General features: G+C 38.4%; 1 protein-coding gene across 1 annotated transcript; it reads right to left on the bottom strand.

The window, feature by feature from the left end:
• Positions 1-347: 347 nt before the first annotated feature.
• LOC139536305 (E3 ubiquitin-protein ligase RNF182) lies at positions 348-22,826 on the bottom strand. The gene is made up of 2 exons (XM_071336723.1): positions 22,367-22,826; positions 348-2,688 (listed from the first exon to the last, which is right to left on the bottom strand). Exon 2 carries the CDS (start codon positions 1,807-1,809, stop codon positions 1,000-1,002), a length of 810 nt encoding a protein of 269 aa, XP_071192824.1. The 5' UTR covers positions 1,810-2,688; positions 22,367-22,826; the 3' UTR covers positions 348-999.
• Between the last annotated feature and the right edge of the window lie 928 nt (positions 22,827-23,754).

Below are 23,754 nucleotides of genomic sequence, written 5' to 3'. Positions count from 1 at the left end.
AAACGTCAGCACTTTAGCAGAATAGGTCTGTGGGGCTGGAACCGACTGATTCACACATCACAAAATGGTACACTTTTCACTGCGGGTAATTCTTCAGCATAAACGACGACTGTGGATAATACATTGATTTCTCCAGTCCCTTGTGGGTAGTGTTCATGAACCTTCTTATGTAGCTGTGTGTCGTGTTCCTATATGATATGTTTTGCATTTTTACATAACTTATTCCATCTTCATTTTTAAGTATAAGCAATGTGATTGTATCCTATTAATAGTCCAAATTGGAATCAGTTGCCCAGGAAATGTGGGTTATGGGGGAAATAAAAAAAAGAATGGCAAAGATCACAAAAGTGTCTTGAGTCTTTTATTGAAATATCTAGTAACAGTTTAGGCGGTTTGTCCGTTCCCAATGCAATGACACAGACAGGTTTTACAACGTTAAGTTACTGCAGGGGCACAAACAGACATGCCTTTAAAAGGCAACTAGGAACATGGCGTATACATGGTGACTGCTGACTGTCTGAATACATCCTTAAAACTATGGGTTTTCATAGTCCGTTGCCCATTGGTCGAGCAGATGGGTATTCTACCACAGTACGGTTAACACTGAGAGGATCATATTATTTTTGAACAATACAGTTTGGTGATCGTCACAGTAATAACTGAAGCCCATTCCGGTGAACTGCATGAACACAAACGGCAGCAATCTGATGCAGGTTGAGCTGTGTAATTAGAAAACCATTCATCAGGCCGTGGGCCTTTCACAGGTTGTCTTGAATAGTCAAGCCATACATCCAAATCCAAGTGGTCACTCAGAAGTTTTAATGCTGGTATTATCTGAAGAAGGTAAAAGGAAGGGGTGGGGGTGTATTTTACAAAAGGACGGGGTATAGATTTGCATTGGTGATTTGGCTTTGTCTTTTACAGGTCTTGCTATGTCACATCCATTGATAGAAATACATTGGTATTAGGATGGAGAAGGGGAGTAAAGCGGAGGCATGGTTATGTAGCTATGGACTGCATGATCTCATGGCACAGGCATTGACAGAAGCCGTAGAAGACACACAGAACCAGGGTGGAGGGCACCAGGCTGACCAGGATGATTCCCAGGGTGAGCTGCTGGATCATCAGAAGATAGATGCCCAGCGGCAGCGATGAGAAGTAGACTAGACACAGGACGCCGATAAGGAAGCTGGGGAAGGTGCGAGAGGTCCATGCGCCGCACTTCTGCGCGGGCAGGTGGCAGGGCAGCGAGGCCAGGCTGGCGGGCCGGTACAGGCGCACCATATTGAGCATGCTCATGGAGTCTGATGACTGCGACTCGCCCGGCACCTCCATGATGGTGATGACCAGGCAGTCGGAGGAGCTGTGTGACTGCTCACTGGTTGTGACGCAGCCACCCCCAGTACCACCACAGCCACCCTCTCCACCGCCACTCCCGCTCAGGCTGCCCGGAGTGAGCAGCACCTCCCCACTCGGAGTGATGGAACCGCCACTCTTCCTGGCGCGGTCCTGGTAGGTGAGGATGGCCAGGATGTTGCTGTCGTCCTGCAACAGCCAGATGTCATCATCGGACACGTGCGTCTCGTGGCGGCAGAAGGGGCAGCTGACAATGCTGGGGGACGAGTTCTCCACGATCTTCTTCAGGCATTTGGCGCAGACGCGGTGGAGGCAGCCCAACACCTTGGGCTTGCGGGTGCGCGTGTCATAACGGTTGTAGCAAATCTTACACTCCAGCTCCTCCACGGTGTAGACCAGAGGCTGACAGCTCTGGTCCGTCTCCAAGGTCAACTTCTCCAACTTCTGGCTCATTGTAAGAGAGAGAGAGAAGGGAGGGAGGGATGCCCAGCTAGCCAGAAATGTAGGCACTAATGCAGCAGTGCTATGTTCCAGAGACACCCTGCACTTTCAACAACAGCTGCGGTTTTGTCACAAGATTTGTACGATTTTTGTAAAAGATTTGTATGAAGATACAGTGAATGTTATTAATATTGTCCACGTTGACGCTCACAAGAAGTGGAATCCAAATTATGATTTAAGACCCTGATATGATGGCTCATACTTTTGTACATCTTTTCACAGTAAAAATACATTCACGTACGGTATTACTTTGTAAATATTCACACCTACGTTGCACAGGTAAAAATCATGCTCCGATATATGTTCATGGTTGATCCTGAACACCCTGAATAATAGAGTTCGTATTCACAGTTGAGCATGCATGCTGAGTATGGCTTTACTTTCACAACAATGTATGGTGCTAAATTAGCATTTGAGGGCATAGGACTGAGGTTAGACAGCTTTACATCTTCAACAATGCTGTATGACTGGTCGCTACCCAAACGTAGTGCATGCCCACCTCGGATCAGAGATGTTCCTCTCCAGATGAGTTTCCAATGACAAAAACATTTGAACAATTTAATGAGAGAACATTCCGGTTTTGAAAGTCCCTGTTATGTGTAAAATGCGTAAACAGAAAAAATACACAAGAGTATAGAAGGCGGGAACCATGTTTACATGTGCCAATGCCACTATTGCTTCGATCAGAATATCCAAAATATGGAGGGATGAATTGGATTATATCCGTCAGGAAATCTTGGGGGAGTTGGTGTCAGATGATCCAGCTAGAGAGGGGCAGTGGTATTCCCAGTATAGGTATTCCCAGGACCTTGGTACAGCAACATGGTCTCTCTGTGGAAAGAAGACAAGGGAATATATGTTAGGGAACATTGGAAATCCAAAATATATGTAAAACCCGTAGTGGCCTTTTGATTGTCTTGCAGGCTAAGCCGCTGCATATACAGTATAACGTTGCTGCATGGGTTTGATTCCAGCCTACTGCTATTTCAGTTTGGGACTGACCCACTCCTTTAAAAAAAATACACACTAGTTACGACAGATGACCAACCTTGACAGAATTCTATTTTTCATTTCAGAGTGCATGAACAAACAAGGTGTCAGGTTGTTGTCAAAATGTTGGTAATGTCAACACCAGTTTACCAATACTTAATTCAATGAATTTGCATCAAAGCATTTCTTCAATATCAGCCTATTGTCTTTATCCAAGAATTGTATCCACACACTCTTTCATCACTATCATACAGCCTCCACCGCAGAGGCACATCCTTCATCACTATCATACAGCCTCCACCGCAGAGCCACATCCTTCATCACTATCATACAGCCTACATCCCAGAGCCACATCCTTCATCACTATCATACAGCCTCCACCGCAGAGCCACATCCTTCATCACTATCATACAGCCTACATCCCAGAGCTACATCCTTCATCACTATCATATAGCCTCCACCGCAGAGCCACATCCTTCATCACTATCATACAGCCTACATCCCAGAGCTACATCCTTCATCACTATCACACAGCCTCCAACGCAGAGCCACATCCTTCATCACTATCATACAGCCTCCACCACAGAGCTACATCCTTCATCACTATCATACAGCCTCCACCGCAGAGCCACATCCTTCATCACTATCATACAGCCTACATCCCAGAGCTACATCCTTCATCACTATCATACAGCCTACATCCCAGAGCTACATCCTTCATCACTATCATACAGCCTACATCCCAGAGATACATCCTTCATCACTATCATACAGCCTCCATCCCAGAGCCACATCCTTCATCACTATCATACAGCCTACATCCCAGAGATACATCCTTCATCACTATCATACAGCCTCCATCCCAGAGCCACATCCTTCATCACTATCATACAGCCTACATCCCAGAGCTACATCCTTCATCGGAAGAGAGCGTTCATCTCATGCTTTATGGTCATCCAATGTCATTCCAGTTGCAACCTTTAATGGGCTTATCATGATTCATCATCCATAATAGGTACTGTGGTGATCCTCAATGTCCCCAGTAATAGATCCTATTTCAGTACACGACACACTGACATCATGCTCAGATGCGCGCGACTCTTGGCGGTAGTCAGAAAGCCATCTCCATCTGTGCCCATTCAACATAGCCTAGATTCAAGTTTTTATTACTTCAACAAAATAACATTTTGGGGTTCTCATACGCTTGCAATGATATTTTGATTCTTGCTTGAACAGTCGTTAAGGTTATATTTGGTTGTGATCTTTGCAAAATAACTATTTTTGATGCAGCAGTTGTTAGCTAGAATGCTAACACTCATTGATAGCCAAAGAGCCATTTTACTGGTTGAAAAGTTTTTAAAGTATTATGCAGTTGATTTGCGATGATGACAAACATTATATTAAGCAAGGACATTCATACGAGACTTACAATCCAAAAGTAATGTGAAATGCACTCATAAGCAACATGTAAATAGAGGGGGTCTATAGCCCCCTTTAACTTGCCTTTCTCCTCCCTCCCTTCTGTTAATTTACCTCGTCACCGTTCATCACCTCCTTTCTGTCACGGGCATCAATCCACCCTCCACACACACACCTCTCTCTTTAATACAATCCACAGTACTGAGAATTTGTGCATCACGGGGGTTGGGTATGCAAAGGGATTGATGGAAGCCCTATGATATGTGGCACTGGAAACCACTATTATGTTATGGGACCCTCCTTACATACAGTTGAAGTCCGCTGCACTGCCTATGTACAGTTGAAGTCGGAAGTTTACATACACTTAGGTTGGAGTCATTAAAACTCGTTTTTCAACCACCCCACACATTTCTCGTTAACAAACTATAGTTTTGGCAAGTCGGTTAGGACATCTACTCTGTGCATGACACAAGTAATTTGTTCTACAAATGCTTACAGACAGATTATTTCACTTATAATTCACTGTATCACAATTCCAGGGGGTCAGAAGTTTACATACACTAAGTTGGCTGTGCCTTTAAACAGCTTGGAAAATTCCAGAAAATGATGTCATGGCTTTAGAAGCTTCTGATAGGCTAATTGACATAATTTGAGTCAATTGGAGGTGTACCTGTGGATGTATTTCAAAGCCTACCTTCAAACTTAGTGCCTCTTTGCTTGACATCATGGGAAAATCCAAATAAATCAAAATTGTAGACCTCCACAAGTCTGGTTCATCCTTGGGAGCAATTTCCAAACGCCTGAAGGTACCACGTTCATCTGTACAAACAATAGTACGCAAGTATAAACACCATGGGACCACACAGCCTTCATACCGCTCAGGAAGGAGACGCTTTCTGTCTCCTAGAGATGAACGTACTTTGTTGCGAAAAGTGCAAATCAATCCCAGAACAACAGCAAAGGACCTTGTGAAGATGCTGGAGGAAACAGGTACAAAAGTATCTATATCCACAGTAAAATGAGTCCTATATCAACATAACCTGAAAGGCCACTCAACAAGGAAGAAGCCACTGCTCCAAAACCGCCATAAAAAAGCCAGACTACGGTTTGCAACTGCACATGGGGACAAATATTGTACTTTTTGGAGAAATGTCCTCTGGTCTGATGAAACAAAAATACAACTGTTTGGCCATAATGACCATCGTTATGTTTGGAGGAAAAAGGGGGATGCTTGCAAGCAGAAGAACACCATCCCAACCGTGAGGCACAGGAGTGGCAGCATCATGTTGTGGGGGTGCTTTGCTGCAGGAGGGACTGGTGCACTTCACAAAATAGATGGCATCATGAGGGAGGACAATTATGTGGATATATTGAAGCAACATCTCAAGACATCAGTCAGGAAGTTAAAGCTTGGTCGCAAATGGGTCTTCCAAATGGACAATGACCTCAAGCATACTTCCAAAGTTGTGGCAAAATGGCTTAAGGACAACAAAGTCAAGGTATTGGAATGGCCATCACAAAGCCCTGACCTCAATCCTATAGAATATTTGTGGGCAGAACTGAAAAAGCATGTGCGAGCAAGGAGGCCTACAAACCTGACTCGGTTACACCAGCTCTGTCAGGAGGAATGGGCCAAAATTCACCCAACTTATTGTTGGAAGCTTGTGGAAGGCTACCAGAAACATTTGACCCAAGTTAAACAATTTAAAGGTAATGCTACCGAATACTAATTGAGTGTATGTAAACTTCTGACCCACTGGGAATGTGATGAAAGAAATAAAAGCTGAAATAAATAATTCTCTCTATTATTATTCTGACATTTCACATTCTGAAAATAAGGTGGTGATCCTAACTGACCTAAGACAGGGAATTCTTACTAGGATTAAATGTCAGGAATTGTGAAAAACTGAGTTTAAATGTATTTGGCTAAGGTGTATGTAACCTTCTGACTTCAACTGTAGCTTATTTTTTTATCAGCCATTAAAATGCATGAAATAATTTTCCTTCCATCGAAATAGTCGACCAACAAGTTGTAGCACATATGTATGGGCTCTCTCTCCTCTCGCTCGCTCTCTCTCTCTCTCCCTCGCTCTCTCTCTCTCTGTGTGTTTACTGAGACGATGAGTCACACACCAGAATGTCAGTGGGAGATAGTGGAGAGTGAAGGAGTAGCACAGCACACTACAAGTGCACAGATCTGATTTCCCTCACCGCTTGTTCTGTCATTATGTAACACTTCCTTCCTTCTTTCCTTCCTTCCTTCCTTCATTCTTTCATCTTTCCTTCTCCCTTTTTTGTCCTGCGCACAGGTTGTTAGAATCTGAACTGTGCCTATAAATATCCCACCTGTAGAGCTGGGGGGGATACACAAGGTGTTTTATATAATGCCTCCTTATTTTCCCTTCTAAGACAGCGGGGCGATAGCGAGGTTGGAGGGGAGCCCTCTCTTTATGCTGATGGAATTGAGAGACTGAAAAAGAGGAGAGCGAAGAGACAGATATAGCTTACAGCGAGGTTGGAGGGGAGCCCTCTCTTTATGCTGATGGAATTGAGAGACTGAAAAAGAGGAGAGCGAAGAGACAGATATAGCTTACAGATAATGACGATGACATTGGGTGGCAGGTTGTCTCTAAGGGATCTGGGGATGGGAAGAAGAACACAAGGTTGCATAAACAATAGGAAATGTTTCTTTGAATAGATGTTTATGCTAGGGACAAGGAATAGATGTTTATTTAAATAGATGTTTATGCTAGGGCCAAAATTAGATGTTTATTTGAATAGATGTTTATGGGCCAAGGAATAGATGTTTATTTGAATAGATGTTTATGGGCCAAGAAATAGATGTTTATTTGAATAGATGTTTATGGGCCAAGAAATAGATGTTTATTTGAATAGATGTTTATGGGCCAAGAAATAGATGTTTATTTGAATAGATGTTTATGCTAGGGACAAGATGTTTATGCTAGGGACAAGGAGGCACTAGAAGCAGCACTGTTGTCCTCTTGGTCTGCAATTTAAAACAAAAATGCAATTACCGGCTACACATCCTGAAAGGACACTGTAAAACGCCGGACATATTTTATCACTTTGATGAAGCTGTATTTTATCACTCTGATGAAGCTGTATTTTATCACTCTGATGAAGCTGTATTTTATCACTCTGATGAAGCTGTATTTTATCACTCTGATGAAGCTGTATTTTATCACTTTGATGAAGCTGTATTTTATCACTTTGATGAAGCTGTATTTTATCACTCTGATGAAGCTGTATTTTATCACTCTGATGAAGCTGTATTTTATCACTTTGATGAAGCTGTATTTTATCACTCTGATGAAGCTGTATTTTATCACTTTGATGAAGCTGTATTCTATCACTTTGATTAAGCTGTATTTTATCACTCTGATGAAGCTGTATTTTATCACTCTGATGAAGCTGTATTTTATCACTCTGATGAAGCTGTATTTTATCACTTTGATGAAGCTGTATTTTATCACTCTGATGAAGCTGTATTTTATCACTTTGATGAAGCTGTATTTTATCACTCTGATGAAGCTGTATTTTATCACTTTGATGAAGCTGTATTCTATCACTTTGATTAAGCTGTATTTTATCACTCTGATGAAGCTGTATTTTATCACTCTGATGAAGCTGTATTTTATCACTCTGATGAAGCTGTATTTTATCACTCTGATGAAGCTGTATTTTATCACTTTGATGAAGCTGTATTTTATCACTCTGATGAAGCTGTATTTTATCACTTTGATGAAGCTGTATTTTATCACTCTGATGAAGCTGTATTTTATCACTTTGATGAAGCTGTATTATATCACTCTGATGAAGCTGTATTTTATCACTGATGAAGCTGTATTTTATCACTTTGATGAAGCTGTATTTTATCACTCTGATGAAGCTGTATTTTATCACTCTGATGAAGCTGTATTCTATCACTTTGATGAAGCTGTATTCTATCACTTTGATGAAGCTGTATTTTATCACTCTGATGAAGCTGTATTTTATCACTCTGATGAAGCTGTATTTTATCACTTTGATGAAGCTGTATTTTATCACTCTGATGAAGCTGTATTTTATCACTCTGATGAAGCTGTATTTTATCACTCTGATGAAGCTGTATTTTATCACTCTGATGAAGCTGTATTTTATCACTCTGATGAAGCTGTATTTTATCACTCTGATGAAGCTGTATTTTATCACTCTGATGAAGCTGTATTTTATCACTCTGATGAAGCTGTATTTTATCACTCTGATGAAGCTGTATTTTATCACTCTGATGAAGCTGTATTTTATCACTCTGATGAAGCCGTATTTTATCACTTTGATGAAGCCGTATTTTATCACTTTGATGAAGCCGTATTTTATCACTTTGATGAAGCCGTATTTTATCACTCTGATGAAGCTGTATTTTATCACTTTGATGAAGCTGTATTTTATCACTTTGATGAAGCTGTATTTTATCACTCTGATGAAGCTGTATTTTATCACTTTGATGAAGCTGTATTTTATCACTTTGATGAAGCTGTATTTTATCACTCTGATGAAGCTGTATTTTATCACTCTGATGAAGCTGTATTTTATCACTCTGATGAAGCTGTATTTTATCACTTTGATGAAGCCGTATTTTATCACTTTGATGAAGCTGTATTTTATCACTCTGATGAAGCTGTATTTTATCACTCTGATGAAGCTGTATTTTATCACTTTGATGAAGCTGTATTTTATCACTTTGATGAAGCCGTATTTTATCACTTTGATGAAGCTGTATTTTATCACTCTGATGAAGCTGTATTTTATCACTTTGATGAAGCTGTATTTTATCACTCTGATGAAGCTGTATTTTATCACTTTGATGAAGCTGTATTTTATCACTTTGATGAAGCCGTATTTTATCACTTTGATGAAGCTGTATTTTATCACTTTGATGAAGCCGTATTTTATCACTTTGATGAAGCCGTATTTTATCACTTTGATGAAGCTGTATTTTATCACTTTGATGAAGCTGTATTTTATCACTTTGATGAAGCCGTATTTTATCACTTTGATGAAGCTGTATTTTATCACTCTGATGAAGCTGTATTTTATCACTCTGATGAAGCCGTATTTTATCACTGTGATGAAGCTGTATTTTATCACTCTGATGAAGCTGTATTTTATCACTCTGATGAAGCTGTATTTTATCACTCTGATGAAGCTGTATTTTATCACTCTGATGAAGCTGTATTTTATCACTCTGATGAAGCTGTATTTTATCACTGTGATGAAGCCGTATTTTATCACTGTGATGAAGCTGTATTTTATCACTCTGATGAAGCTGTATTTTATCACTCTGATGAAGCTGTATTTTATCACTCTGATGAAGCTGTATTTTATCACTCTGATGAAGCTGTATTCTATCACTCTGATGAAGCTGTATTTTATCACTCTGATGAAGCTGTATTTTATCACTCTGATGAAGCTGTATTTTATCACTCTGATGAAGCTGTATTTTATCACTTTGATGAAGCTGTATTTTATCACTCTGATGAAGCTGTATTTTATCACTTTGATGAAGCTGTATTTTATCACTCTGATGAAGCTGTATTTTATCACTTTGATGAAGCTGTATTCTATCACTTTGATTAAGCTGTATTTTATCACTCTGATGAAGCTGTATTTTATCACTCTGATGAAGCTGTATTTTATCACTCTGATGAAGCTGTATTTTATCACTTTGATGAAGCTGTATTTTATCACTCTGATGAAGCTGTATTTTATCACTTTGATGAAGCTGTATTTTATCACTCTGATGAAGCTGTATTTTATCACTTTGATGAAGCTGTATTTTATCACTCTGATGAAGCTGTATTTTATCACTTTGATGAAGCTGTATTTTATCACTCTGATGAAGCTGTATTTTATCACTCTGATGAAGCTGTATTCTATCACTTTGATGAAGCTGTATTCTATCACTTTGATGAAGCTGTATTTTATCACTCTGATGAAGCTGTATTTTATCACTCTGATGAAGCTGTATTTTATCACTTTGATGAAGCTGTATTTTATCACTCTGATGAAGCTGTATTTTATCACTCTGATGAAGCTGTATTTTATCACTCTGATGAAGCTGTATTTTATCACTCTGATGAAGCTGTATTTTATCACTCTGATGAAGCTGTATTTTATCACTCTGATGAAGCTGTATTTTATCACTCTGATGAAGCTGTATTTTATCACTCTGATGAAGCTGTATTTTATCACTCTGATGAAGCTGTATTTTATCACTCTGATGAAGCTGTATTTTATCACTCTGATGAAGCTGTATTTTATCACTCTGATGAAGCTGTATTTTATCACTCTGATGAAGCTGTATTTTATCACTCTGATGAAGCTGTATTTTATCACTCTGATGAAGCTGTATTTTATCACTTTGTTGAAGCTGTATTTTATCACTTTGATGAAGCTGTATTTTATCACTCTGATGAAGCTGTATTTTATCACTCTGATGAAGCTGTATTTTATCACTCTGATGAAGCTGTATTTTATCACTTTGATGAAGCCGTATTTTATCACTTTGATGAAGCTGTATTTTATCACTCTGATGAAGCTGTATTTTATCACTCTGATGAAGCTGTATTTTATCACTTTGATGAAGCTGTATTTTATCACTTTGATGAAGCCGTATTTTATCACTTTGATGAAGCTGTATTTTATCACTCTGATGAAGCTGTATTTTATCACTTTGATGAAGCTGTATTTTATCACTCTGATGAAGCTGTATTTTATCACTTTGATGAAGCTGTATTTTATCACTTTGATGAAGCCGTATTTTATCACTTTGATGAAGCTGTATTTTATCACTTTGATGAAGCTGTATTTTATCACTTTGATGAAGCCGTATTTTATCACTTTGATGAAGCTGTATTTTATCACTTTGATGAAGCTGTATTTTATCACTTTGATGAAGCCGTATTTTATCACTTTGATGAAGCTGTATTTTATCACTCTGATGAAGCTGTATTTTATCACTCTGATGAAGCCGTATTTTATCACTTTGATGAAGCTGTATTTTATCACTTTGATGAAGCCGTATTTTATCACTTTGATGAAGCTGTATTTTATCACTCTGATGAAGCTGTATTTTATCACTTTGATGAAGCTGTATTTTATCACTCTGATGAAGCTGTATTTTATCACTTTGATGAAGCTGTATTTTATCACTTTGATGAAGCCGTATTTTATCACTTTGATGAAGCTGTATTTTATCACTTTGATGAAGCCGTATTTTATCACTTTGATGAAGCCGTATTTTATCACTTTGATGAAGCTGTATTTTATCACTTTGATGAAGCTGTATTTTATCACTTTGATGAAGCCGTATTTTATCACTTTGATGAAGCTGTATTTTATCACTCTGATGAAGCTGTATTTTATCACTCTGATGAAGCCGTATTTTATCACTGTGATGAAGCTGTATTTTATCACTCTGATGAAGCTGTATTTTATCACTCTGATGAAGCTGTATTTTATCACTCTGATGAAGCTGTATTTTATCACTCTGATGAAGCTGTATTTTATCACTCTGATGAAGCTGTATTTTATCACTCTGATGAAGCCGTATTTTATCACTCTGATGAAGCCGTATTTTATCACTTTGATGAAGCCGTATTTTATCACTTTGATGAAGCCGTATTTTATCACTTTGATGAAGCCGTATTTTATCACTTTGATGAAGCCGTATTTTATCACTCTGATGAAGCCGTATTTTATCACTTTGATGAAGCCGTATTTTATCACTTTGATGAAGCCGTATTTTATCACTTTGATGAAGCCGTATTTTATCACTCTGATGAAGCTGTATTTTATCACTTTGATGAAGCTGTATTTTATCACTTTGATGAAGCTGTATTTTATCACTCTGATGAAGCTGTATTTTATCACTTTGATGAAGCTGTATTTTATCACTCTGATGAAGCTGTATTTTATCACTTTGATGAAGCTGTATTTTATCACTCTGATGAAGCTGTATTTTATCACTTTGATGAAGCTGTATTTTATCACTCTGATGAAGCTGTATTTTATCACTTTGATGAAGCTGTATTCTATCACTCTGATGAAGCTGTATTTTATCACTCTGATGAAGCTGTATTTTATCACTCTGATGAAGCTGTATTTTATCACTTTGATGAAGCTGTATTTTATCACTCTGATGAAGCTGTATTTTATCACTTTGATGAAGCTGTATTTTATCACTCTGATGAAGCTGTATTTTATCACTTTGATGAAGCTGTATTTTATCACTCTGATGAAGCTGTATTTTATCACTGATGAAGCTGTATTTTATCACTTTGATGAAGCTGTATTTTATCACTCTGATGAAGCTGTATTTTATCACTCTGATGAAGCTGTATTCTATCACTTTGATGAAGCTGTATTTTATCACTCTGATGAAGCTGTATTTTATCACTCTGATGAAGCTGTATTTTATCACTTTGATGAAGCTGTATTTTATCACTCTGATGAAGCTGTATTTTATCACTCTGATGAAGCTGTATTTTATCACTCTGATGAAGCTGTATTTTATCACTCTGATGAAGCTGTATTTTATCACTCTGATGAAGCTGTATTTTATCACTCTGATGAAGCTGTATTTTATCACTCTGATGAAGCTGTATTTTATCACTCTGATGAAGCTGTATTTTATCACTCTGATGAAGCCGTATTTTATCACTTTGATGAAGCCGTATTTTATCACTTTGATGAAGCCGTATTTTATCACTTTGATGAAGCCGTATTTTATCACTCTGATGAAGCTGTATTTTATCACTTTGATGAAGCTGTATTTTATCACTTTGATGAAGCTGTATTTTATCACTCTGATGAAGCTGTATTTTATCACTCTGATGAAGCTGTATTTTATCACTTTGATGAAGCTGTATTTTATCACTTTGATGAAGCTGTATTTTATCACTCTGATGAAGCTGTATTTTATCACTCTGATGAAGCTGTATTTTATCACTCTGATGAAGCCGTATTTTATCACTTTGATGAAGCCGTATTTTATCACTTTGATGAAGCTGTATTTTATCACTCTGATGAAGCTGTATTTTATCACTCTGATGAAGCTGTATTTTATCACTTTGATGAAGCTGTATTTTATCACTTTGATGAAGCCGTATTTTATCACTTTGATGAAGCTGTATTTCATCACTCTGATGAAGCTGTATTTTATCACTTTGATGAAGCTGTATTTTATCACTCTGATGAAGCTGTATTTTATCACTTTGATGAAGCCGTATTTTATCACTTTGATGAAGCTGTATTTTATCACTTTGATGAAGCTGTATTTTATCACTTTGATGAAGCCGTATTTTATCACTTTGATGAAGCTGTATTTTATCACTTTGATGAAGCTGTATTTTATCACTTTGATGAAGCCGTATTTTATCACTTTGATGAAGCTGTATTTTATCACTCTGATGAAGCTGTATTTTATCACTCTGATGAAGCTGTATTTTATCACTTTGATGAAGCTGTATTTTATCACTTTGATGAAGCCGTATTTTATCACTTTGATGAAGCTGTATTTTATCACTCTGATGAAGCTGTATTTTATCACCTTGATGAAGCTGTATTTTATCACTCTGATGAAGCTGTATTTTATCACTTTGATGAAGCTGTATTTTATCACTTTGATGAAGCCGTATTTTATCACTTTGATGAAGCTGTATTTTATCACTTTGATGAAGCTGTATTTTATCACTTTGATGAAGCCGTATTTTATCACTTTGATGAAGCTGTATTTTATCACTTTGATGAAGCTGTATTTTATCACTTTGATGAAGCCGTATTTTATCACTTTGATGAAGCTGTATTTTATCACTCTGATGAAGCTGTATTTTATCACTCTGATGAAGCCGTATTTTATCACTGTGATGAAGCTGTATTTTATCACTCTGATGAAGCTGTATTTTATCACTCTGATGAAGCTGTATTTTATCACTCTGATGAAGCTGTATTTTATCACTCTGATGAAGCTGTATTTTATCACTCTGATGAAGCTGTATTTTATCACTCTGATGAAGCTGTATTTTATCACTCTGATGAAGCTGTATTTTATCACTTTGATGAAGCCGTATTTTATCACTTTGATGAAGCCGTATTTTATCACTTTGATGAAGCCGTATTTTATCACTTTGATGAAGCCGTATTTTATCACTCTGATGAAGCCGTATTTTATCACTTTGATGAAGCCGTATTTTATCACTTTGATGAAGCCGTATTTTATCACTTTGATGAAGCCGTATTTTATCACTCTGATGAAGCTGTATTTTATCACTTTGATGAAGCTGTATTTTATCACTTTGATGAAGCTGTATTTTATCACTCTGATGAAGCTGTATTTTATCACTTTGATGAAGCTGTATTTTATCACTCTGATGAAGCTGTATTTTATCACTTTGATGAAGCTGTATTTTATCACTTTGATGAAGCTGTATTTTATCACTCTGATGAAGCTGTATTTTATCACTCTGATGAAGCTGTATTTTATCACTCTGATGAAGCTGTATTTTATCACTTTGATGAAGCCGTATTTTATCACTTTGATGAAGCTGTATTTTATCACTCTGATGAAGCTGTATTTTATCACTCTGATGAAGCTGTATTTTATCACTTTGATGAAGCTGTATTTTATCACTTTGATGAAGCCGTATTTTATCACTTTGATGAAGCTGTATTTTATCACTCTGATGAAGCTGTATTTTATCACTTTGATGAAGCTGTATTTTATCACTCTGATGAAGCTGTATTTTATCACTTTGATGAAGCTGTATTTTATCACTTTGATGAAGCCGTATTTTATCACTTTGATGAAGCTGTATTTTATCACTTTGATGAAGCTGTATTTTATCACTTTGATGAAGCCGTATTTTATCACTTTGATGAAGCTGTATTTTATCACTTTGATGAAGCTGTATTTTATCACTTTGATGAAGCCGTATTTTATCACTTTGATGAAGCTGTATTTTATCACTCTGATGAAGCTGTATTTTATCACTCTGATGAAGCCGTATTTTATCACTGTGATGAAGCTGTATTTTATCACTCTGATGAAGCTGTATTTTATCACTCTGATGAAGCTGTATTTTATCACTCTGATGAAGCTGTATTTTATCACTCTGATGAAGCTGTATTTTATCACTCTGATGAAGCTGTATTTTATCACTCTGATGAAGCCGTATTTTATCACTGTGATGAAGCTGTATTTTATCACTCTGATGAAGCTGTATTTTATCACTCTGATGAAGCTGTATTTTATCACTCTGATGAAGCTGTATTTTATCACTCTGATGAAGCTGTATTTTATCACTCTGATGAAGCTGTATTCTATCACTCTGATGAAGGTGTATTTTATCACTCTGATGAAGCTGTATTTTATCACTTTGATGAAGCTGTATTTTATCACTCTGATGAAGCTGTATTTTATCACTCTGATGAAGCTGTATTTTATCACTTTGATGAAGCTGTATTTTATCACTTTGATGAAGCTGTATTTTATCACTCTGATGAAGCTGTATTTTATCACTCTGATGAAGCTGTATTTTATCACTTTGATGAAGCTGTATTTTATCACTCTGATGAAGCTGTATTTTATCACTCTGATGAAGCTGTATTTTATCACTCTGATGAAGCGAGTGTGTGTCTTTGGTTAGTTAATGAGCACAAAATAAAGTTGCCCTCATTTCGAAAAAGCTTGTGTGCATGAGCTAAATATAGCTTGGTCCCTATGAAGCTAATATTTGGAAATAACTTGCGGGAACTAGGGTAACAAAAATGCATTTAGGACTAAGATTATAGGTACAGTGGGGAGAACAAGTATTTGATACACTGCCGATTTTGCCGATTTTCCTACTTACAAAGCATGTAGAGGTCTGTAATTTTTATCATAGGTACACTTCAACTGTGAGAGACGGAATCTAAAACAAAAATCCCGAAAATCACATTGTATAATTTTTAAGTAATTAATTAGCATTTTATTGCATGACATAAGTATTTGATACATCAGAAAAGCAGAACTTAATATTTGGTACAGAATCCTTTGTTTGCAATTACAGAGATCATACGTTTCCTGTAGTTCTTGACCAGGTTTGCACACACTGCAGCAGGGATTTTGGCCCACTCCTCCATACAGACCTTCTCCAGATCCTTCAGGTTTCGGGGCTGTCGCTGGGCAATACGGACTTTCAGCTCCCTCCAAAGATTTTCTATTGGGTTCAGGTCTGGAGACTGGCTAGGCCACTCCAGGACCTTGAGATACTTCTTACGGAGCCACTCCTTAGTTGCCCTGGCTGTGTGTTTCGGGTCGTTGTCATGCTGGAAGACCCAGCCACGACCCATCATCAATGCTCTTACTGAGGGAAGGAGGTTGTTGGCTAAGATCTCGCAATACATGGCCCCATCCATCCTCCCCTCAATACGGTGCAGTCATCCTGTCCCCTTTGCAGAAAAGCATCCCCAAAGAATGATGTTTCCACCTCCATGCTTCATGGTTGGGATGGTGTTCTTGGGGTTGTACTCATCCTTCTTCTTCCTCCAAACACGGCGAGTGGAGTTTAGACCAAAAAGCTTTATTTTTGAATCATCAGACCACATGACCTTCTCCCATTCCTCCTCTGGATCATCCAGATGGTCATTGGCAAACTTCAGACGGGCCTGGACATGCGCCTGCTTGAGCAGGGGGACCTTGTGTGCGCTGCAGGATTTTAATCCATGACGGCGTAGTGTGTTACTAATGGTTTTCTTTGAGACTGGGGTCCCAGCTCTCTTCAGGTCATTGACCAGGTCCTGCCGTGTAGTTCTGGGCTGATCCCTCACCTTCCTCATGATCATTGATGCCCCACGAGGTGAGATCTTGCATGGAGCCCCAGACCGAGGGTGATTGACCATCATCTTGAACTTCTTCTATTTTCTTCTATTTTCTAATAATTGCGCCAACAGTTGTTGCCTTCTCACCAAGCTGCTTGCCTATTGTCCTGTAGCCCATCCCAGCCTTGTGCAGGTCTACAATTTTATCCCTGATGTCCTTACACAGCTCTCTGGTCTTGGCCATTGTGGAGAGGTTGGAGTCTGTTTGATTGAGTGTGTGGACAGGTGTCTTTTATACAGGTAACGAGTTCAAACAGGTGCAGTTAATACAGGTAATGAGTGGAGAACAGGAGGGCTTCTTAAAGAAAAACTAACAGGTCTGTGAGAGCCGGAATTCTTACTGGTTGGTAGGTGATCAAATACTTATGTCATGCAATAAAATGCAAATGAATTACTTAAAAATCATACAATGTGATTTTCTGGATTTTTGTTTTAGATTCCGTCTCTCACAGTTGAAGTGTACCTATGATAAAAATTACAGACCTCTACATGCTTTGTAAGTAGGAAAACCTGCAAAATCGGCAGTGTATCAAATACTTGTTCTCCCCACTGTATATGCACTAAGACTAAGCTGTATGTATTATTATTTATTTTTTACAATACAAACCTCAAAACAAATCCTCTAGGCCACTGAAATTGAGTCTCCCTAAGCTACTATTGTATCCTACCAGAGCTCTTTGGGAAACCGAGCAAACTAAGTGACGAACGGCAACGCTGTAGGAACCGTGACTCTCATGTTACCACACAGAGACTGATACTGCTGTTTGAGGAACACAGAGAAAATAGACTACTGGTGTTGTATGCATGAGCATTCATATCCTCAGGATTCCCATTGACCTGAGCCCAGTAGAAAATAGAGCTCTTCTCGTGGCTTTTAACAACTTCCATTTGGTGTCAGTTTGATCATTTGCAAAGGCATTAACACGCTTGCAGACACCTCTGGCCACAGACGTCACCTCAACGTCTATTCCACGTCATTTCACTGAACAACGTTGATTCAACCAGTGTGTGCCCAGTGGGAATACATAGTGTTTCCTTGTCTAATTAGCTGACAATACATCCAGGGTGGGTTCTAGACAGGTGGAGGAGGCATCACTGTTCACCAGAGGTAGAATTATGAGGAAGACAATAGCCAACTGTGTCATTTCATGGCTCTCAATAACAAAACATAAAATGTCCTACTCCCATTTTTTATGAGCTAAAATAAAAGATCCCAGAAATGTTCCATACGCACAAAAATCTTATTTCTCTCAAATGTTATCCTTTGTCAAGATAATCCATCCACCTGACAGGTGTGGCATATAAAGAAGCATGATCATTACACAGGTGCACCTTGTGCTGGGGACAATAAAAGGCCACTCTAAAATGTGCAGTTTTGTCACACAACACAATGCCACAGATGTCTAGAGTTGAGGGAGCATGTGATTGGCATGCTGACTGCAGGAATGTCCACCAGAGCTGTTGCCAGAGAATTTAATGTTAATTTCTCTACCATTAGCTGCCTCTAACATCCTTTTAGAGAAATTGGCAGTATGTCCAACCGGCTTCATAGATTAAGGCCTAATTTATTTATATAAATTGACTGATTTCCGTATATAAACTGTAACTCAGCAAAATCTTTGAAATTGTTGTGTTTATATTTTGGTTCAGTATATATCGCCTACCATTTCCTTAAAGGGGACATCTGCAGTTGCTACATAAATGTTTGGACTTAAATAAATTAAAGATATATACCCATTGATTCTTGAAGAATATAACTTATAAATGCCTCATGAGCTTAGTTCAACTGGCACACCCCATCATAACCCAAAACATAAGCTTGTTTTACTCCAATGTGTGTAAACATTGTAAATGTAAACAAACACTGTAGCCTCATAACATGGTTAAAAAGATAATTGTGATATCATGAATTGTCAGTCCTTCCATCCATAGCTCAGTCTATTAATTTGAGAGTGGTTACATATTCTCCAGGCCCATCCCTCAAATTATGGATTGTTATTGTTTCAACTGCAGACTGGCCCTTTAATTGAATGTCAACTTGGCAAGCAGTATTGCTTTTATTGCTAGTCTATTCTTGCCTTTTATAGTGGACAAAGAAACTGCAAATAATTATCTAGAACATTTCACACTTGTATGCCTACATATGAGCTCCCGTGAGGCACAGCGGTCTAAGGCACTGCACCTCAGTCCTAGAGGCATCACTACAGACAACCTGGTTCGATTCCAGGCTGTATCACAACCGGAGGTGATTTGGAGCCCCATAGGGCAGAGCACAATTGGCCCAGCGTCATCCGGGTTAGGCCGTCATTGTAAATAAGAATTTGTTCTTAACTGACTTGCCTAGTTAAATAATGGTGAAATAAATGTAAAAAATAAATAAATATATATATATGTTATCATTGTATTGTATATTACAATATCTGAATGTGGCAAATAGTTGTATATTTTTCCAATATATTATGACATGAGATATATTGCACACAAATATATTATCAATATACTACACTGTATATTTCGAGTGCTTTGAATTTTTTAAAATATATATATTCAATATATTTTATTTCCAAAAGGGATTATGTAGCTTTGGGCATTGTTTTCTAGGAAATCTACATGCCATCAAGCCTTGCCTGTGGCGGCTGGTGTGGCCTGCTGGGTCGGAGGTAAGATACCTGTTAAGAAGCCAGCATGATGTCAGATCAACAGGCAAACATCTGTGGCCCCTTTTCTATGGCAGGCACAAACACTGACACACATCACTGTGCCAATACCAAGGCTCCCTACACGCTACATCCGCAAACAAATGCTATCATTTCTATAGTGAATTATTGCTTTTTTATACAATATATTTTTATTCAGAAACAGGTAACATTCAGATATTGTTTATGTTTACACATCCCCTATTTTCCCACTAGGATATGCCTGGCTGTTCCACAATGTAGAAACGTAACTGAATAGAATATAATATAATTGAAATGTTATTGTCCATTTGGTTATAATGGCCATTTGTCTTTTGCCTATTTCCCAATTGCCTGGCTACCCAAACTCCTTGCTCCGGCCAAATGATACACCACGCCCACGGACGTTAGTTTCTTCTCCGCAGTGAGTCTGGACGTGAGTACCTCTCCGACAATTTCTAGAACGCAAACACATTCTAACTGTTCTGATTGGTCCCAGAAACAGATGGGTCGGGCCAGAGCCAGAACACAAGTGGGTAAAGCGGTGTTTAGAAAACGTGTCATTGGCTTTAACATTCTGATTGATTAGAGACGATCAAATGGCTGATCACTTTGTTTTGTACAACACCTCTCATTTAGACGTCACCTATAACGACGGCAGTCTCAGACTGAAGTATGTAGCGAACATAGAGCAGCGGAAGAATTCAGTTTGAGTCGTCAGGCAAATTTCCCAACACTTCCAGACAAACACACAGGGTCAGTTGCGGTACAGCGCCCCTGAATGGAGAGCAATTTTATGGTTAAGTACCTTGCTCAAGGCACGTAGCCATTACTGGGGCTATCGCCATTACAAGAAAGCACCAATCGCATTACAGGCCTTAAATCCTAAATCAACTATAAAACAAAGCAGAATAGTGTAAACAAACACAAACAAACAATCAGTTTTCACGTTATATTTGCTGCAGGGAACAATCCACATACCTGACAAGATGATATGAAGAACCAAAAGAAACTGCTGTACACTGAATAATTCACTTTGAACCTGAGATATATTCAAAATAGTAGCATTTTGGTACTGTATAATACGTTGAAGCTAATTCACTTTGAATGTAAAAATATAGTTTAGCCCAACTACTTCCTTCCTACTTTGTAAACTATAGTGAAATATAAGCACACTTGGCAGAGAACAGTGAAAAACAATCCATACTTTATGAGACAGACACTATTGTGTCTTCTTCTTTCTGGTTTTAGACACAGCAAATAGTCAACTCTGTTCTGATTTGATGTGATCAGACAGGTTGATAGGAAATGCAACTGGGAATAGTGGTGGTCAACCACACGTTTCCACTCATTGCACTCCCGGTCTGACTGACTGAAGTCACCAATGATTTTTAAAAGCTGTACAATTAGGTTTCTTTTCTCTTACAGCAAATGCACGGTTGCTGGGTTGCTTTTAAAGTATAAGACATGCAGTAAAACAACATTGTTTTAGATGCATGTTGTTGCCAGGCATTTTGAGACCTGTACTAACTGACCTGTATACATTTTGGAACATTAATCAAATCCCCTTTTTAAATAGTTATAGCATAAAAAGAGTATATATAATAAAACATCAATAATTCAGTGAATTCTTCTTCTCCAACTTTAATTTCATTTTTTTCCCTTTCATTTTTGGGGTAAAAATGGCCAAGTCAAATAATGACACTTATATTTTTTTTGATTATACTAGTTCTTAGGGATTCATTTTTCAACCCTGTCTTAAGTAATTTTTTGAATTATAAATACCTGTTGACGTTTCTCAAAGTCAAGACATTGAGCTGTTTATATTTACCATGTTAACACTATTTTGGCACTAATGAAATGACTACTTTGTGAGTGAAAACACATATGTCCAATTGAAGGCTTATGAGGATTTAAAACAACAGCTTATTCTAATAATTATTCTACTCAGCAGCAAGCCTCTGGAACTCCTGTTGCAAATTTTTTATCACTACAGGCGATTTCAAAAACGCCTTTTAAAATGGACTCCATATTTAGTTTTGGCAATTAAACTGACCAATATTATTCTAGCCTAGAACCTATTGTGATAGGCTAGATATTTATTTCAGCAAAAACATGTTTACAGCAGTTGTTGTTTCTATTAGCCTGTTGTGCTGCATTAATGTATGTATTATAATTGTAGTATTATAATTCCCAACAAGAACAACAAATGCCAGCCCTGTTGCTTTGGAATAGTATTTAGAACCAACTCATTAGAATTCAACATCCCGAAGATGTAATACATTATGTAACCTATTCTCCTGTATACTAGCTTATAGACTAATAATATTGTACGAATATATATATATATTTTTATATGTATTTGTCAAAACCATATAGGTGTGAGCCGTGTGACATTTGTGTAATGCATAGCCTCATTGCGATTGAATATAGCCCAGTTGCAACAAGCCTAATTTAGATTCAGACTAATCCAGCAATCACATTTCGCCGCAGTTAGGTGCACTCACCCTTGATCCGCAAGTGTAGGACAACCTGGCACACCGTGTGACAATGTCTTCCCGTCAAGGTCCAAGGTAGCCGAGGCTTATCGCCATCACATTTCTCCCTCCCTTGTTATCTAGTGTCGCGCGTTGTCGGTGAGTCACTGTCGATATTGAGGTCCCATCTGCCCGTGTCCGACTGCTACATCCCCCTCAATGCGGTAGCGCGAGCTCCGTAGCATCAGGACCTGCACGGATTTCTCTTCAGTGGTTGCTGTGGCAACAACACCAAGCTCATGCTGCATGCGACTGAGCTGCGCGAGCCTCGGCGGTCAAGCTTTGCTGTGGCCTGTGATGGCTGGAGACAGCAGAACCTGTGGTAGAACTGTGTGGAACCATTTCATTTTAATGCCAATCACTGGAAGGTTGTATAAATTGAATTATTCATTTTCAAGAAATTCTACATAACCATTCCATGTTAAACAAATTACAAGTAAACACACACACACACACACAGACAAAAGCAAACAAAAGCATGGGACATGGGCAGAGAAACTGAAAGAATAGCCTACAGACCGGAGTAATAATACAAATTGTGTCTTTGTCGCAAGCCTTTGCTGCAGCCTGAGCCGTTTCCAAGGAAACTACCACTTTATCCCTCAATGGAAAGGCAAATTAGAATTTACACAGCAGGTTAGGAGAATAAATGTAGCATGTTAGGATAATTAGGTTAAGGTTAGGAAAAGCGTTACCGAAAATCAGAGATGGGACACGTCACTATTATTCGAGTCACAAGCAAGTCTCAAATCACAAGTTCGAAATCAGTCATAAGTAGAACCGGTCGAGTTTAGAGTAAAGTCCTGTAGACCTATGCTCTCAATTGTTGCCCCATTTGTTCATATTCTTGATCACCAAACCATTTTTGGGGCTGCATTTTCATTTATAGCAATACTCTCTCCCTACAATTTATTTGCGGATTGTGCTGCACCCGATCCTCTAGCTGTACAGCAAATCCCCAATCTGATCGCTAGCTCCGTAGTTTTCAAACCTTTTGACCCACAAACCCCCAAAAGGAGTGGTTCAAAGCTTGCAACCGCCGCACATGCACATGCACTCGCGCACAATGGCTGCGCAATTGTAGCCTGTAATTACAGCCATAAAACGATGATGCATTTTCAAAACGCAAGATACAGAAATAAACGGCGTTTTACACCTGCATTTTGAGCTGAAAGTCATTCATGGTAGCAGTCAATATCGTCTCGGGATATGTCACATTGCCACTTCTCTGGAATCCAGAGCAAGCAGGATCATATGGCCTACCTGTCTGCAGTGGATGATGCAGAATCGGATGGAAAGCATCAGTGGCGATTTTAGCATGTAAATCTTGGTGGGGCAAACTCAAATTATTTTAGATG

This window comes from Salvelinus alpinus, chromosome 12, assembly GCF_045679555.1.
Source record: "Salvelinus alpinus chromosome 12, SLU_Salpinus.1, whole genome shotgun sequence".
In the NCBI taxonomy this organism is placed as follows: domain Eukaryota; kingdom Metazoa; phylum Chordata; class Actinopteri; order Salmoniformes; family Salmonidae; genus Salvelinus; species Salvelinus alpinus.
This window is presented reverse-complemented; position numbering and strand designations above follow the sequence as displayed.

Excerpts from the sequence above, each read along its gene's own strand:
- LOC139536305 (XM_071336723.1), bottom strand. The coding sequence starts at position 1,809 with ATGAGCCAGAAGTTGGAGAAGTTGACCTTGGAGACGGACCAGAGCTGT.